Here is a 16234-nt window from a genome sequence, read left to right on the forward strand (position 1 = left end):
TTTCATTAAGAGAACCCACATCTGCTCATCTAAGTTCCACATTCAAGCTGTGGAGATAATGGATTCTCAAAAAAAAAACTCTAGAGGTAAGGATATACTTCCTCCGTTCCATAATATAAAAATGTTTTTGACACTAGTATAGTGTTAAAAACGTTCTTATATTTTGGGACAGAGGGAGTAACTTTATCGGTAAGAGAAAATCTACCATGGCATGGAACTGTTTTGATAAATAAAATGAAAAAAAAAGGTCACCGAACAATGCTGCTTCCATTCTCTTTTTTTTTTCTTTGAAGGAAGCCCAAGCTGGATCCTGGATATACCGAACGCTCCGTAGAGTTCGTACTCCACTCTTCCCCATCCAAACCCTCGCCTCCGCCGCACACTACCGCCGGCGGCGGCGCTGATGGACGAGCTCCTAGAGGATCCGGTTTCCCGCCTTTTGCCGGAGCTCGTCGAGGAGGTGTTTTTCCGCATTCCGCCGGACGAGCCCGCCTTCCTCGTCCGTGCCTCCGCCGTCTGCAAGCCCTGGCGCCGCATCCTCGCCGGTTTGGGCTTTCGCCGCCGCTACCGCAAGTTCCACGGAACACCTCCCGTCCTGGGGCTCTTCCAACACGGCGACTGCCTACTTCGAAAGGGATCCCGCTTCGTTCCCACCTCCGCCCTCTTCCTTGCCCAGCCCGACGACCGTCCCGATTGGTTTGCAATGGACTGCCGCCATGGGCGCGCCCTCTTTGCTCACATCCGGAACACCTCTGTCCTCATGGTCTTGGACCCTGTGACGGGCCACCAGCGCCGCGTGCCCTCGACACCCAAGTACCTGCTCAGCTTCAGTGCGGCGGTGCTCTGCGCCGCACAAGGCTGCGACCACCACGGTTGCCAAGGAGGGCATTTCCGTCTGGCCGTCGTGACCACCGATCAGCGGCAAGGCGTCACATCGGGCTGGCTGTACTCGTCGGAGACTCGCGTGTGGAGCGAGCTCACCTCCGTTCACCACCCCAATGCCAGGTATACCAATAACTTTGGTGCGCCCAGCGTCCTTTTGGGCGATGCACTCTACTTCAACATTGGTGGCATCGTGGAGTGCCAACTTGGCACACTCCGCTTGTCAATGTTCGAGAAGCCGATCAATCGCGGTGGGCGTCTCATGACGGTGGAAGAGGGCAGGCTGGGATTCGCTGCCGTGGTTGACGTCACAAATCTAACCCTATGGTCGTGGGAGACCGGACCCGTGGGAGCCATTGGATGGGCAAAACTCAGGGTAATTGATCTCAAGACGCTGCTCCCAACATGTGAGTTTGGGCTTAGGAGGTGGGCAAATGCATTGGTGGTCAGTGGCGTCGCGGAGGGCACCCAAGTCATTTTTGTGAGAGCACGTGTTGGTTCTTATATGGTTCATCTCAAGTCAGGGCGAGTCAAGCCGGTGTGTGCTTCTTCTGACATAAAAATATTTCCCTACGTGAGCTTCTACATCCCAGGTACTATTATTTATGTGCATATACATAATGCTGTACAATTCCTTGTTACAATGTTTCATTGGCACTTAGCAACATGGAATGAAAATATGTTTCTTAGCAAGTAAACTTTAGACATGACGACATGCATCTGTGCTCAAGAAAGAGAGATGTTCCTCTGGATTACAGGAACATATATGTTCTCTTAAACGTCTGGATTTACCGTGTGTGTGTGTGTGTGTGTGTGTGTGTGTGTGTGTGTGTGTGTGTGTGAGCCTTGTCGGTCCTTGTGATCGGTGAGTAAGCAAAATGTACATTCAGTTGAGCCTGGTTCGTCAATCAATTGATTTGATGTTGTGATTTTCTTGCATTTATGCAGCAATGGAAGCAGCTTGTTTTGGCAAGGGGCAGTGAGCTGGTGTTTCACGTCTTTCTCAAGCTCAAGTTAATGGAGCAAGCTCTTGTGGATTAGTCGGGAGGTGATAGTAGTAGCGGTGATGTTAGATATGGCACAAATTCAGCTCTGGAGCTGTGTAGGGACTTTGTTTAGGAAGCTTTTGTTCTGTAGTAACTTTGTTTAGATATTTTAAGAAAGTTTTTGTACTGCTGGTCTTACTATTGTTGTATGGAACTTCGTTTGGGAAGATGTTGCTGTTGTGCTTGCAAATTGTAAGAACTTTGTTGAAGAAGTTGCTGCTGCCGTGCTTGCAATACTTTTCAGTCACTCTGTTCTTGAGAATGGTGACAACAAGCTACATACTTGTCAGGATAACCAGATTTGCAGGTGGAATCGACAATACATACACTACACAGGAGCAGCAGCTATTATCTTCTATTCTCTTTTTCTAGAAGAAAGGCTTAACCCGAGCTCGAGATAGAGCTCGAGCCTAGCCCCACTTTGAATTTCCGCTGAACGGAAGGTGCGGTTTCTGAATGCACAAAACAATGGACTGGTATAAGAACAGCCGATGTACAAGTGGGATGAACACGCCGTCAGTTCCTAGATCAAAAATAACTGACACATGTACATAGTGTCAGCATCAACAGCTGAATCAGCCACTGGCCAGAAGAGTGGGCGAATAATCCTCGCTGTTTCATTCTCCGGAGAGCCAGAGCTGCTGCTTAATTAGTACTGTACCAAGCAGTTCATTGTCATCTGCTAATTCAAATCAAACTCATCCTTTCTGTTTGATTCTCCGGAAAGCCAATGCTGCTTCCTGATAACCAAACAGTTCATTGTCATCTGGAGTTGCAGCATTGAGCGCTACGGGAATGCAGCTTCCTCCAGAGGCAGATCATGTGCTGTGGCGACTGGTAATGTGCGGTGTAGTAGCCGTCGAAGATGAGTCCTACCGGCCAGCTGAGTCCTTGCTGAACTTCTGAACCCACATGCCCGTGCTCACATCGTCAGGCTTGCTCTCTACTCTCACCACTTGGACCAAAGTGATTTTGAGGCAAATGTTATGCATGGCGGGATCGAGTTAGGGTTGCGTAAGCGGCTGACCGCTGTTGCGGCCAATGGACTTCCTTCCGTTAAGTTGAACAGATTAAACGCTAAGCAGAATCCCCATCACAAAACTTTGCTGGAAAATGCTACATTCCTCATTCTGATGGTCCTCCAAAAAAGTTTGGGAGCTCGCAACGCTTTGGTATTCAGATAGACTCAAGTGCACGTGCTCACTCCGCTAGTGTTGAAGAATATGCCATGCATTAGGATGTATAATCGTTGAAGAAGATTTGCTTCACCGTCCATGCTTTTCTTCGGATCGGTATGCGGAAGTGCTGGATTGGTCCTACACGATTTAGGAAGATGATTTTTTTGGTTACAACTTACGCAAAGATATTACCTTGATGCACAATCAAGAGATGACATGTGTCATCAGTGGAATATAGAGCGAGATACAACTCAGAGGAAACAAATGCCTTTAAACCCTATAGGGGTTACGGCAAGGGGGTCCTTTATCCTCTCTTTTTTTCTTCTTTGCACAGAGGGATTGACATCATTGCTGAAGAGAGTGAAAAATCTTATGGGAGTGAAGCTATGAAGAGATGCACCAAGCACTGACGTAAATATGAAGGCTCAAGTTTGTTCTATACTAAACATTATGAGTGAAGCAACGAATGACAAATATTTGGGGTTGCCGACTACCTTAGGGTTGGATAAAAGTGACGGCTTCCAATATTTGATTAATAGTCTCATTCAGAGATTGACTGGTTAGAAAGAGAAGATCCTATCTTCAGGTGGGAAGGATGTTTTAATTAAGTCGGTTGCACAAGCAATACCAACTTATGCAATATCGTTTTTCAAAATTCCTAAGAAAACTTGCAAAGGAATTACTGATGTGATGTCACAATTTCAGTGGGGTGATGATGCAAACCACAAAAGGATGCACTTGTTCGCTTGGTGGGAAATGTGTATCCCCAAGAAAAGGAAGAACGGGATTTGGGGACATTCATTGCTTTAGTCTCACACTTCTTGCTAAACAGGCATGGCGATTGATAGATAATCCTGATTCTTTATGTATGACAATTTTGAAAGTGAAATATTTTCCGGATGGTGACTTAATTAATGCCACTTTGAAAAAGAAATCCTGCTACACCTGGCAAAGTGCGATGGCGAGAGTTAACACGATCAAGTGTGCTCATATTTGGAGAGTTGGTAATGGAGAAAAAACAAATATATGGGAAGATTCCTGCATACCACAATCCCCTACAAAAATGGTACTTACTAGTAGATGTAATCATCTCATCTCACAGGTGTGTGATCTGATTGACCCATCCACTGGAGAGTGGGACGTTAAACTCTGTGTTGATGCCCAAATAATCATATCATTACCCCTTATGATGCATGAAACTAGAAATTTTGTTTCTTAGAGTCCCTCTAAGAATGACTTGTTCACTATTTGATCCTAACTCACTGCCTGATGATGTTGCCGTCGTGTTAAGGGATGGCAAACAAAAGTTCATATTAGCGGCAAATTGTTAAGATGCTTTTATAGTAGAGACCCTATCCTTGAGGTTTGGTCAGAATCCGGCATGTAAACGTGGGAATAATTTGTAATCTAGACTAAACCCAGCCCAATCCATGCGTGTATAAGTCCAGCAACCAAACCAGATTAGACCAAACAGCAAAGGGTGCAATCCAAACCAATCCAAACTGTACATATTTTCAATCCAAACCAATCCAGACCATTCTCTATATACAGTTTATACCCGAAGTTTCAAACCATGGGCGTGTCCAGTGTCTGATTACTGCCGTAAGAGAGGCGTCAGGCGGGTAGTTAGCTGCTGCCGCATGCCTACTAATTTCCATCGCTGTGACCAATGAAACATGCATGCGTGCATCACTACCAGAAAAACTGGGGTTGCCGACGGCCAAATCTATGCCGACGGCCCCCGTCGGCATCGCCGGACATATGCCGACCGCCAAGGATAGGCCGTAGGCGTAGAAAAGCCGTCGGCATACATCCATCTATGCCGACGGGGCCGTCGGCATAGACAAGGCCGTCGGGACCGCCCGAGATACGCCTACGGGGCCCGTCGGCATAGGTCAGGCCGTCGGCATAGCACGGGCCCACCTGCCCGGTCAGCGCTGACCATTTGACGGCGTTGAACCTACGCCGACGGGTGGTAACGGCGGCCGTCGGCATATCTGTGGCAGAGGTATGCCTACGGCATAGCCGTCGGCATAGGCCCCTCTGCCACGTCAACGATCCGTGTGCCACGCCACGTCATCGATCCGTGTGTGCGCAGGTATGCCGACGGCCTTGCCGTCGGCATATGTTTACTTTACTTAATTTTTAAATTTATCTATGGCAGAGGTATGCCTACGGCACAGCCGTCGGCATAGGCCCCATCGCCACGTCATCGATCGTTGTGCCACGCCACGTCACCGATCCATGGGACAACCTCCGTGTGTGCACATATATGCCGACGGCCTTGCCGTCGGCATACGTGGGCATTACTTTATTTTTTTTATTTTTACTTTATTTTAGTTTTTGCTTTTGCATAAGATAATTATGCCTTATCTAAAAAAACAAACCCGATGGTATATCGATTGCCCCCTGTTACGAACGTCGCTATCGCCGTGTCACGAAGGGGGGAAACGGTCGACACGGAAGGAATTCTGGTTGGGGGGGGGGTCGGGGTGTGGCTATGTCACCGAAACATCGCACGGGTCCCGATGCATATGTGAAAGTGTTCATGCATGTGTAGACGCTCGTCTTGGGGCTCCGAGGTGTGCCCCCCTCACGGACGGCGCCGCCGCCGGCACCTGGAGGGGGGAAATGGACGTGTGGGGTCTACACGGAGGGGATCTTGCTGTGGGTCTGGCCCGGATGTTGCTCCAAAGTGTTCCTATGGGCTGACCTAACACAACCGGGTGGGGAGGTCCACTGGTCAAAGCCCGTCCGTGCAAAGTCAAAGGGCTAGATCCCGTGGTCAAACGCTATAGGGTTAGGCGGGACGGGGGCACTGGGGGGTAGCAATGCCACCGGAGCGTCGCACCGGGCCCTCATACATGCGGGGTGGTGTGGTGGCATGTCCGAAGAGGCGGGACGCGTCTCCGGGGCGTGGCCCCCCCTCACGGACGGCGATGACACGGTAGTAGACGTTCTGCGGTAACGATGCGGCGTCAATATTACTAAATACTCGGAGCGCGATAAAATCATGAGTTTTTTTGCACGACGCGGGCACATGTGCTATAGGAACGATGGTATTTTTTTCATAATTTTTGGTGATGGAGAAGTATCCGAAAAATTCCCTCTACGCGGATTGCCCTTCGCGCGTCTACGACTGTGGCCGGCGGCCTCCAGGGCTAGCATGCCGCCAAATCTTGCGTAGGCGGCCTCTCACAAGTCTGGAAGTGTCGTGGCGGTTGCAAACGCCCGGCACGCGTGTCCGGGGTGTGCCCCCCCCCCCTCACGGACGGCGCCGCCGCCGGCACCTGGAGAGGGGAAACGGACGCGTGGGGTCTACACGGAGGGGATCTTGCTGTGGGTCTGGCCCGGATGTTGCTCCAAAGTGTTCCTATGGGCTGACCTAACACAACAGGGTGGGGAGGTCCACTGGTCAAAGCCCGTCCGTGCAAAGTCAAAGGGCTAGATCCCGTGGTCAAACGCTATAGGGTTAGGCGGGATGGGGGCACTAGGGGGGTAGCAATGCCACCGGAGCGTCGCACCGGGCCCTCATACATGCGGGGTGGTGTGGTGGCATGTCCGAAGAGGCGGGACGCGTCTCCGGGGCATGCCCCCCCCCCCTCACGGACGGCGATGACACGGTAGTAGACGTTCTGCGGTAACGATGCGGCGTCAATATTACTAAATACTTGGAGCGCGATAAAATCATGAGTTTTTTTGCACGACGCGGGCACATGTGCTATAGGAACGATGGTATTTTTGTTGGGGAATGTTGCAGAAAACAAAAATTTTCCTACGGTTTCACCAAGATCCATCTAGGAGTTCATCTAGCAACCAGTGATTGGATTGCATCTACATACCTTTGTAGATCACGCGCGGAAGAGTTCAAAGAACGGGGATGAGGAAGTCGTACTCGACGTGATCCAAATCACCGGAGATCCTAGCGCCGAACGGACGGCACCTCCGCGTTCAACACACGTACGGTCAGCGTGACGTCTCCTTCTTCTTGATCCAGCAAGGGGGAAGGAGAGGTTGAGGAAGATGGCTCCAGCAGCAGCACGACGGCGTGGTGGTGGTCGAGCTGCAGTACTCCGGCAGGGCTTCGCCAAGCACTATGGAGGAGGAGGATGTGTTGGAGAGGGAGAGGGAGGCACCAAAGGCGTGGTATAAGAGGCCCTCCTTCCCCCACTATATATAGGGAGCCTAGGGGGGCGACGGCCCTAGGAGATGCAATCTCCAAGGGGGAGGGGGCAACGGCCAAGGGAGGAATCCCTCCTCCCTAAGGCACCTAGGGGGTGCCTTCCCCTTTGAGGACTCTTCCTCTTTTTTTATCTCTTGGCGCATGGGACTCTTGGGGCTGGTGCCCTTGGCCCATATAGGCCAAGGCGCACACCCCTACAGCCCATGTGGCCCCCGGGGAAGGTGGCCCCACCCGATGGACCCCCGGGACCCTTCCGGTGGTCCCGGTACAATACCGGTGACCCCGAAACTTGTCCCGATGGCCGAAATAGCACTTTCTATATATAATTTTTTACCTCCGGACCATTCCGGAACTCCTCGTGACGTCCGGGATCTCATCCGGCACTCCGAACAACATTCGGGTTACTGCATATACATATCCCTACTACCCTAGCGTCACCGAACCTTAAGTGTGTAGACCCTACGGGTTCGGGAGACACGTAGACATGACTGAGACGACTCTCCGGCCAATAACCAACAGCGAGATCTGGATACCCATGTTGGCTCCCACATGCTCCTCGATGATCTCATCGGATGAACCATGATGTCGAGGATTCAATCAATCCCGTATACAATTCCCTTAGATAATCGGTATGTTACTTGCCCGAGATTCGGTCGTCGGTATCCCAATACCTCGTTCAATCTCGTTACCGGCAAGTCAGTTTACTCGTACCGTAATGCATGATCCCGTGACCAGACACTTGGTCACTTTGAGCTCATTATGATGATGCATTACCGAGTGGGCCCAGTGATACCTCTCCGTCATACGGAGTGACAAATCCCAGTCTTGATCCATGTCAACCCAACAGACACTTTCGGAGATACCCGTAGTATACCTTTATAGTCACCCAGTTACGTTGTGACGTTTGGTACACCCAAAGCACTCCTATGGTATCCGGGAGTTACACGATCTCATGGTCTAAGGAAAAGATACTTGACATTGGGAAACTCTAGCAAACGAACTATACGATCTTATGCTATGTTTAGGATTGGGTCTTGTCCATCACATCATTCATCTAATGATGTGATCTCGTCATCAATGACATCCAATGTCCATAGTCAGGAAACCATGACTATCTGTTGATCAACGAGCTAGTCAACTAGAGGCTTACTAGGGACATGTTGGTGTCTATTATTCACACATGTATTACGATTTCCGGATAACACAATTATAGCATGAATAAAAGACAATTATCATGAACAAGGAAATATAATAATAATCCTTTTATTATTGCCTCTAGGGCATATTTCCAACAGTCTCCCACTTGCACTAGAGTCAATAATCTAGTTACATTGTGATGAATCGAACACCCATGGAATTCTGGTGTTGATCATGTTTTGCTCTAGGGAGAGGTTTAGTCAACAGATCTGCTACACTCAGGTCCATATGTACTTTACAAATATCTATGTCTCCATTTTGAACATTTTCACGAATGGAGTTGAAGCGACGCTTGATGTGCCTGGTCTTCTTGTGAAAACTGGGCTCCTTGGCAAGTGCAATAGCTCCAGTGTTGTCACAAAAGAGTTTGATTGGCCCCAACGCATTGGGTATGACTCCTAGGTCGGTGATGAACTCCTTCACCCAAATTGCTTCATGTGCTGCCTCCGAGGCTGCCATGTACTCCGCTTCACATGTAGATCCGGCCACGACGCTCTGCTTGCAACTGCACCAGCTTATTGCCCCACCATTCAGAATATACACGTATCCGGTTTGTGACTTTGAGTCATCCAGATCTGTGTCGAAGCTAGCGTCGACGTAACCCTTTACGACAAGCTCTTCGTCACCTCCATAGACGAGAAACATTTCCTTAGTCCTTTTCAGGTACTTCAGGATATTCTTGACCGCTGTCCAGTGTTCCTTGCCGGGATTACTTTGGTACCTTCCTACCAAACTTACGACAAGGTTTACATCAGGTCTGGTACACAACATGGCATACATAATAGAACCTATGGCTGAGGCATAGGGGATGATACTCATCTCTTCTATATCTTCTGCCGTGGTCGGACATTGAGCTGAGCTCAATTTCACACCTTGCAAAACATGCAAGAACCCCTTCTTAGACTGATCCATATTGAACTTCTTCAATATCTTATCAAGGTATGTGCTTTGTGAAAGCCCTATGAGGCGTCTTGATCTATCTCTGTAGATCTTGATGCCTAATATATAAGCAGCTTCTCCAAGGTCCTTCATTGAAAAACTCTTATTCAAGTAGGCCTTAATGCTATCCAAAAGCTCTATATCATTTCCCATCAAAAGTATGTCATCTACATATAGTATGAGAAATGCTACAGAGCTCCCACTCACTTTCTTGTAAACGCAGGCTTCTCCATAAGTCTGTGTAAACCCAAACGCTTCGATCATCTCATCAAAGCGAATGTTCCAACTCCGAGATGCTTGCACCAGCCCATAAATCGAGCGTTGGAGCTTGCACACCTTGTTAGCATTCTTAGGATCGACAAAACCTTCTGGCTGCATCATATACAATTCTTCCTTAAGGAAACCATTAAGGAATGCCGTTTTGACGTCCATTTGCCATATCTCATAATCATAGAATGCGGCAATTGCTAACATGATTCGGACGGACTTTAGCTTCGCTACCAGTGAGAAAGTCTCATCGTAGTCAACCCCTTGAACTTGTCGATAACCCTTAGTGACAAGGCGAGCTTTATAGATGGTCACATTACCATCCGCGTCTGTCTTCTTCTTAAAGATCCATTTATTTTCTATGGCTCGCCGCTCAACGGGCAAGTCAGTCAAAGTCCATACTTCGTTTTCATACATGGATCCTATCTCGGATTTCATGGCTTCTAGCCATTTGTCGGAATCCGGGCCCGCCATCGCTTCTTCATAGTTCGAAGGTTCACCGTTGTCTAACAACATGATTTCCAAGACAGGGTTGCCGTACCACTCTGGTGCGGAACGTGTCCTTGTGGACCTACGAATTTCAGTAGGAGCTTGATCAGAAGTATCTTGATCATCGTTATTAACTTCCTCTCTAATCAGTGCAGGCACCTCAGGAACATTTTCTTGAGTTGCGCCATTTTCCGGTTCAAGAGGTAATACTTCATCAAGTTCTACTTTCCTCCCACTTATTTCTTTCGAGAGAAACTCTTCCTCTAGAAAGGATCCATTCTTGGCAACAAAGATCTTGCCTTCGGATCTGAGGTAGAAGGTATACCCAATAGTTTCTTTAGGGTATCCTATGAAGACGCATTTTTCCAACTTGGGTTCGAGCTTTTCAGGTTGAAGTTTCTTGACATAAGCATCGCATCCCCAAACTTTTAGAAACGACAGCTTAGGTTTCTTCCCAAACCATAATTTATACGGTGTCGTCTCAACGGATTTCGAAGGAGCCCTATTTAAAGTGAATGCGGCAGTCTCTAAAGCATACCCGCAAAAAGATAGCGGTAAATCGGTAAGAGACATCATAGATCGCACCATATCTAATAGAGTGCGATTACGACGTTCGGACACACCATTACGCTGAGGTGTTCCAGGCGGCGTGAGCTGTGAAACTATTCCACATTTTCTTAAGTGTGTGCCAAACTCATGACTCAAGTATTCTCCTCCACGATCTGCTCGCAGGAACTTGATTTTCCTGTCACGTTGATTCTCAACCTCACTCTGAAATTCCTTGAACTTTTCAAAGGTCTCAGACTTGTGTTTCATTAAATAGATATACCCATATCTACTCAAGTCATCAGTGAGGGTGAGAACATAACGATAGCCACCGTGAGCCTCAACACTCATTGGACCGCACACATCAGTATGTATGATTTCCAATAAGTTGGTTGCTCGCTCCATTGTTCCTGAGAACGGAGTCTTGGTCATTTTACCCATGAGGCATGGTTCGGACGTGTCAAATGATTCGTAATCAAGAGACTCTAAAAGTCCATCAGCATGGAGCTTCTTCATGCGTTTGACACCTATGTGACCAAGGCGGCAGTGCCACAAGTATGTGGGACTATCATTATCAATCTTACATCTTTTGGTACTCACACTATGAACATGTGTAGCATTACGCTCGAGATTCATTAAGAATAAACCATTCACCATCGGAGCATGACCATAAAACATATCTATCATATAAATAGAACAACCATTATTCTCGGATTTAAATGAGTAGCCATCTCGTATTAAACGAGATCCTGATACAATGTTCATGCTCAAAGCTAGTACTAAATAACAATTATTGAGGTTTAAAACTAATCCCGTAGGTAAATGCAGAGGTAGCGTGCCGACGGCGATCACATCGACCTTGGAACCATTCCCGACGCGCATCGTCACCTCGTCCTTCGGCAGTCTCCGCTTATTCCGCAGCTCCTGCTTTGAGTTACAAAAGTGAGCAACTGCACCGGTATCAAATACCCAAGAGCTACTACGAGTACTGGTAAGGTACACATAAATTACATGTATATCACATATACCTTTTGTGATGTCGGCCTTCTTGTCTGCTAAGTATTTGGGGCAGTTTCGCTTCCAGAGACCACTTCCCTTGCAATAAAAGCACTCAGTCTCGGGCTTGGGTCCATTCTTTGGCTTCTTCCCGGCAGCTTGCTTGCCGGGCGCGCAACTCCCTTGCCGTCCTTCTTGAAGGTTTTCTTACCCTTGCCTTTCTTGAACTTAGTGGTTTTATTCACCATCAACACTTGATGTTCTTTTTTGACTTCTACCTCTGCTGATTTCAGCATTGCAAATACTTCAGGAATGGTCTTTTCCATCCCCTGCACATTGAAGTTCATCACAAAGCTCTTGTAGCTCGGTGGAAGCGACTGAAGGATTCTGTCAATGACCGCGTCATCCGGGAGATTAACTCCCAGCTGAGTCAAGCGGTTATGCAACCCAGACATAGTGAGTATGTGCTCACTGACAGAACTGTTTTCCTCCATCTTACAGCTGAAGAACTTGTCGGAGACTTGATATCTCTCGACCCGGGCATGAGCTTGGAAAACCATTTTCAGCTCTTCGAACATCTCATATGCTCCGTATCTCTCAAAACGCTTTTGGAGCCCCGGCTCTAAGCTGTAAAGCATGCCGCACTGAACGAGGGAGTAGTCATCGGTACGTGCCTGCCAAGCATCCATAACGTCTTGTTCTGCAGGGAGAATAGGTGCGTCACCTAGCGGTGCTTGTAGGACATAATCTTTCTTGGTAGCTATGAGGATGATCCTCAGGTTTCGTACCCAGCCCGTGTAGTTGCTGCCATCGTCTTTCAGCTTGGTTTTCTCTAGGAACGCGTTGAAGTTGAGGACTACGTTGGCCATTTGATCTACAAGACATATTGTAAATATTTTAGACTAAGTTCATGATAATTAAGTTCATCTAATCAAATTATTCAATGAACTCCCACTTAGATAGACATCCCTCCTGTAATCTAAGTATAACATGATCCGAGTTAACTAGGCTGTGTCCGATCATCACGTGAGACGGACTAGTCAACATCGATGAACATCTTCATGTTGATCGTATCTTCTATACGACTCATGCTCGACCTTTCGGTCTTCTGTGTTCCGAGGCCATGTCTGTACATGCTAGGCTCGTCAAGTCAACCTAAGTGTTTGCATGTGTAAATCTGTCTTACACCCGTTGTATGTGAACGTTGGAATCTATCACACCCGATCATCACGTGGTGCTTCGAAACAACGAACTGTCGCAACGGTGCACAGTTAGGGGAACACTTTCTTGAAATTATTATGAGGGATCATCTTATTTACTACCGTCGTTCTAAGCAAACAGGATGTACAAAACATGATAAACATCACATGCAATCAAATAATAGTGACATGATATGGCCAATATCGCATAGCTCCTTTGATCTCCATCTTGGGGCTTCATGATCATCTTGTCACCGGCATGACACCATGATATCCATCATCATGATCTCCATCATCGTGTCTCCATGAAGTTGCTCGCCAACTATTACTTCTACTACTATGGCTAATGCGTTTAGCAATAAAGTAAAGTAATTTACATGGCGTTTCTCAATGACACGCAGGTCATACAAAAAATAAAGACAACTCCTATGGCTCCTGCCGGTTGTCATACTCATCGACATGCAAGTCGTGATTCCTATTACAATGGCATGAACATCTCATACATCACATATATATCATTCATCATTCATCACAACTTTGGCCATATCATATCACAAAGCACTTGCTTCAAAAACAAGTTAGACGTCCTCTAATTGTTGTTGCAAGTTTTACGTGGCTGAAATAGGGTTCTAGCAAGAACGTTTTCTTACCTACGTGAAAGCCACAACGTGATTTGTCTACTTCTATTTACCCTTCATAAGGACCCTTTTCATCGAATCCGCTCCAACTAAAGTGGGAGAGACAGACACCCGCCAGCCACTTTTATGCAACTTGTGCATGTTAGTCGGTGGAACTGGTCTCACGTAAGCGTACGTGTAAGGTTGGTCCGGGCCGCTTCATCTCACAATACCGCTGAAGCAAGATAAGACTAGTAGCGGCAAGAAAGTTGACAACATCTACGCCCACAACAAATTGTGTTCTACTCGTGCAAAGAGAACTACACATAGACCTAGCTCATGATGCCACTGTTGGGGAACGTTGCAGAAAACAAAAATTTTCCTACGGTTTCACCAAGATCCATCTAGGAGTTCATCTAGCAACGAGTGATTGGATTGCATCTACATACCTTTGTAGATCACGCGCGGAAGCGTTCAAAGAACGGGGATGAGGAAGTCGTACTCGACGTGATCTAAATCACCAGAGATCCTAGCGCCGAACGGACGGCACCTCCGCGTTCAACACACGTACGATCAGCGTGACGTCTCCTTCTTCTTGATCCAGCAAGGGGGAAGGAGAGGTTGAGGAAGATGGCTCCAGCAGCAGCACGACGGCGTGGTGGTGGTGGAGCTGCAGTATTCCGGCAGGGCTTCGCCAAGCACTATGGAGTAGGAGGATGTGTTGGAGAGGGAGAGGGAGGCACCAAAGGCGTGGTATAAGAGGCCCTCCTTCCCCCACTATATATAGGGAGCCTAGGGGGGGCACCGGCCCTAGGAGATGCAATCTCCTAGGGGGGCGGCGGCCAAGGGAGGAATCCCTCCTCCCTAAGGCACCTAGGGGGTGCCTTCCCCTTTGAGGACTCTTCCTCTTTTTTTATCTCTTGGCGCATGGGCCTCTTGGGGCTGGTGCCCTTGGCCCATATAGGCCAAGGTGCACACCCCTACAGCCCATGTGGCCCCCGGGGCAGGTGGCCCCACCCGGTGGACTCCCGGGACCCTTCCGGTGGTCCCGGTACAATACCGGTGACCCCGAAACTTGTCCCGATGGCCGAAATAGCACTTCATATATATAATTTTTTACCTCCGGACCATTCCAGAACTCCTCATGACGTCCGGGATCTTATCCGGGACTCCGAACAACATTCGGGTTACTGCAAATACATATCCCTACAACCCTAGCGTCACCAAACCTTAAGTGTGTAGACCCTACGGGCTCGGGAGACATGTAGACATGACCGAGACGGCTCTCCGGCCAATAACCAATAGCGGGATCTGGATACCCATGTTGGCTCCCACATGCTGCTCGATGATCTCATCGGATGAACCACGATGTCGAGGATTCAATCAATCCCGTATACAATTCCCTTCGTCAATCGGTATGTTACTTGCCCGAGATTCGATCGTCGGTATCCCAATACCTCGTTCAATCTCGTTACCGGAAAGTCACTTTACTCGTACCGTAATGCATGATCCCGTGACCAGACACTTGGTCACTTTGAGCTCATTATGATGATGCATTACCGAGTGGGCCCAGTGATACCTCTCCGTCATACGGAGTGACAAATCCCAGTCTTGATCCGTGTCAACCCAACATACACTTTTGGAGATACCCGTAGTATACCTTTATAGTCACCCAGTTACGTTGTGACGTTTGGTACACCCAAAGCACTCCTATGGTATCCGGGAGTTACACGATCTCATGGTCTAAGGAAAAGATAGTTGACATTGGAAAACTCTAGCAAACGAACTATACGATCTTATGCTATGTTTAGGATTGGGTCTTGTCCATCACATCATTCTTCTAATGATGTGATCTCGTCATCAATGACATCCAATGTCCATAGTCAGGAAACCATGAATATCTGTTGATCAACGAGCTAGTCAACTAGAGGCTTACTAGGGACATGTTGGTGTCTATTATTCACACATGTATTACGATTTCCGGATCATCAGAATGTATCCGAAAAATTGCCCCCCCTCACAGACGGCGCCGCCGCCGGCACCTGGAGGGGGGAAACGGACGCGTGGGATCTACACGGAGGGGATCTTGCTATGGGTCTGGCCCGGATGTTGCTCCAAAGTGTTCCTATGGGCTGACCTAACACAACCGGGTGGGGAGGTCCACTGGTCAAATCCCATCCGTGCAAAGTCGAAGGGCTAAATCCCGTGGTCAAACGCTACAGGGTTAGGCGGGACGGGGGCACTGGGGGGTAGCAATGCCACCGGAGCGTCGCACCGGGCCCTCATACATGCGGGGTGGTGTGGTGGCATGTCCGAAGAGGCGGGACGCGTCTCTGGGGCGTGGCCCCCCTCACGGACGATGATGACACGGTAGTAGACGTTCTGCGGTAACGATGCAGCGTCAATATTACTAAATACTCGGAGCGCGATAAAATCATGAGTTTTTTTGCACGATGCGGGCACATGTGCTATAGGAACGATGGTATTTTTTCATAATTTTTGGTGATGGAGAAGTATCCGAAAAATTCCCTCTACGCGGATTGCCCTTCGCGCGTCTACGGCTGTGGCCGGCGGCCTCCGGGGGCTAGCATGCCGCCAAATCTTGCGTAGGCGGCCTCTCACAAGTCTGAAGTGTTGTGGCGGTTGCAAACGCCCGGCACGCGTGTCCAGGGTGTGCCCCCCCTCACGGACGGCT

At 48.5% G+C, this 16234-nt stretch overlaps 1 protein-coding gene across 1 annotated transcript; it reads left to right on the forward strand.

Annotated features, from left to right (window-relative positions):
• The first annotated feature begins 403 nt into the window (after positions 1-403).
• LOC119300272 lies at positions 404-2087 on the forward strand. The gene is made up of 2 exons (XM_037577290.1): positions 404-1475; positions 1831-2087. Exons 1-2 carry the CDS (start codon positions 404-406, stop codon positions 1863-1865), a joined length of 1107 nt encoding a protein of 368 aa, XP_037433187.1. The 3' UTR covers positions 1866-2087.
• The last annotated feature ends 14147 nt before the right edge of the window (positions 2088-16234 follow it).

Source organism: Triticum dicoccoides, chromosome 5A, assembly GCF_002162155.2.
Source record: "Triticum dicoccoides isolate Atlit2015 ecotype Zavitan chromosome 5A, WEW_v2.0, whole genome shotgun sequence".
Classification (NCBI taxonomy): Eukaryota; Viridiplantae; Streptophyta; class Magnoliopsida; order Poales; family Poaceae; genus Triticum; species Triticum dicoccoides.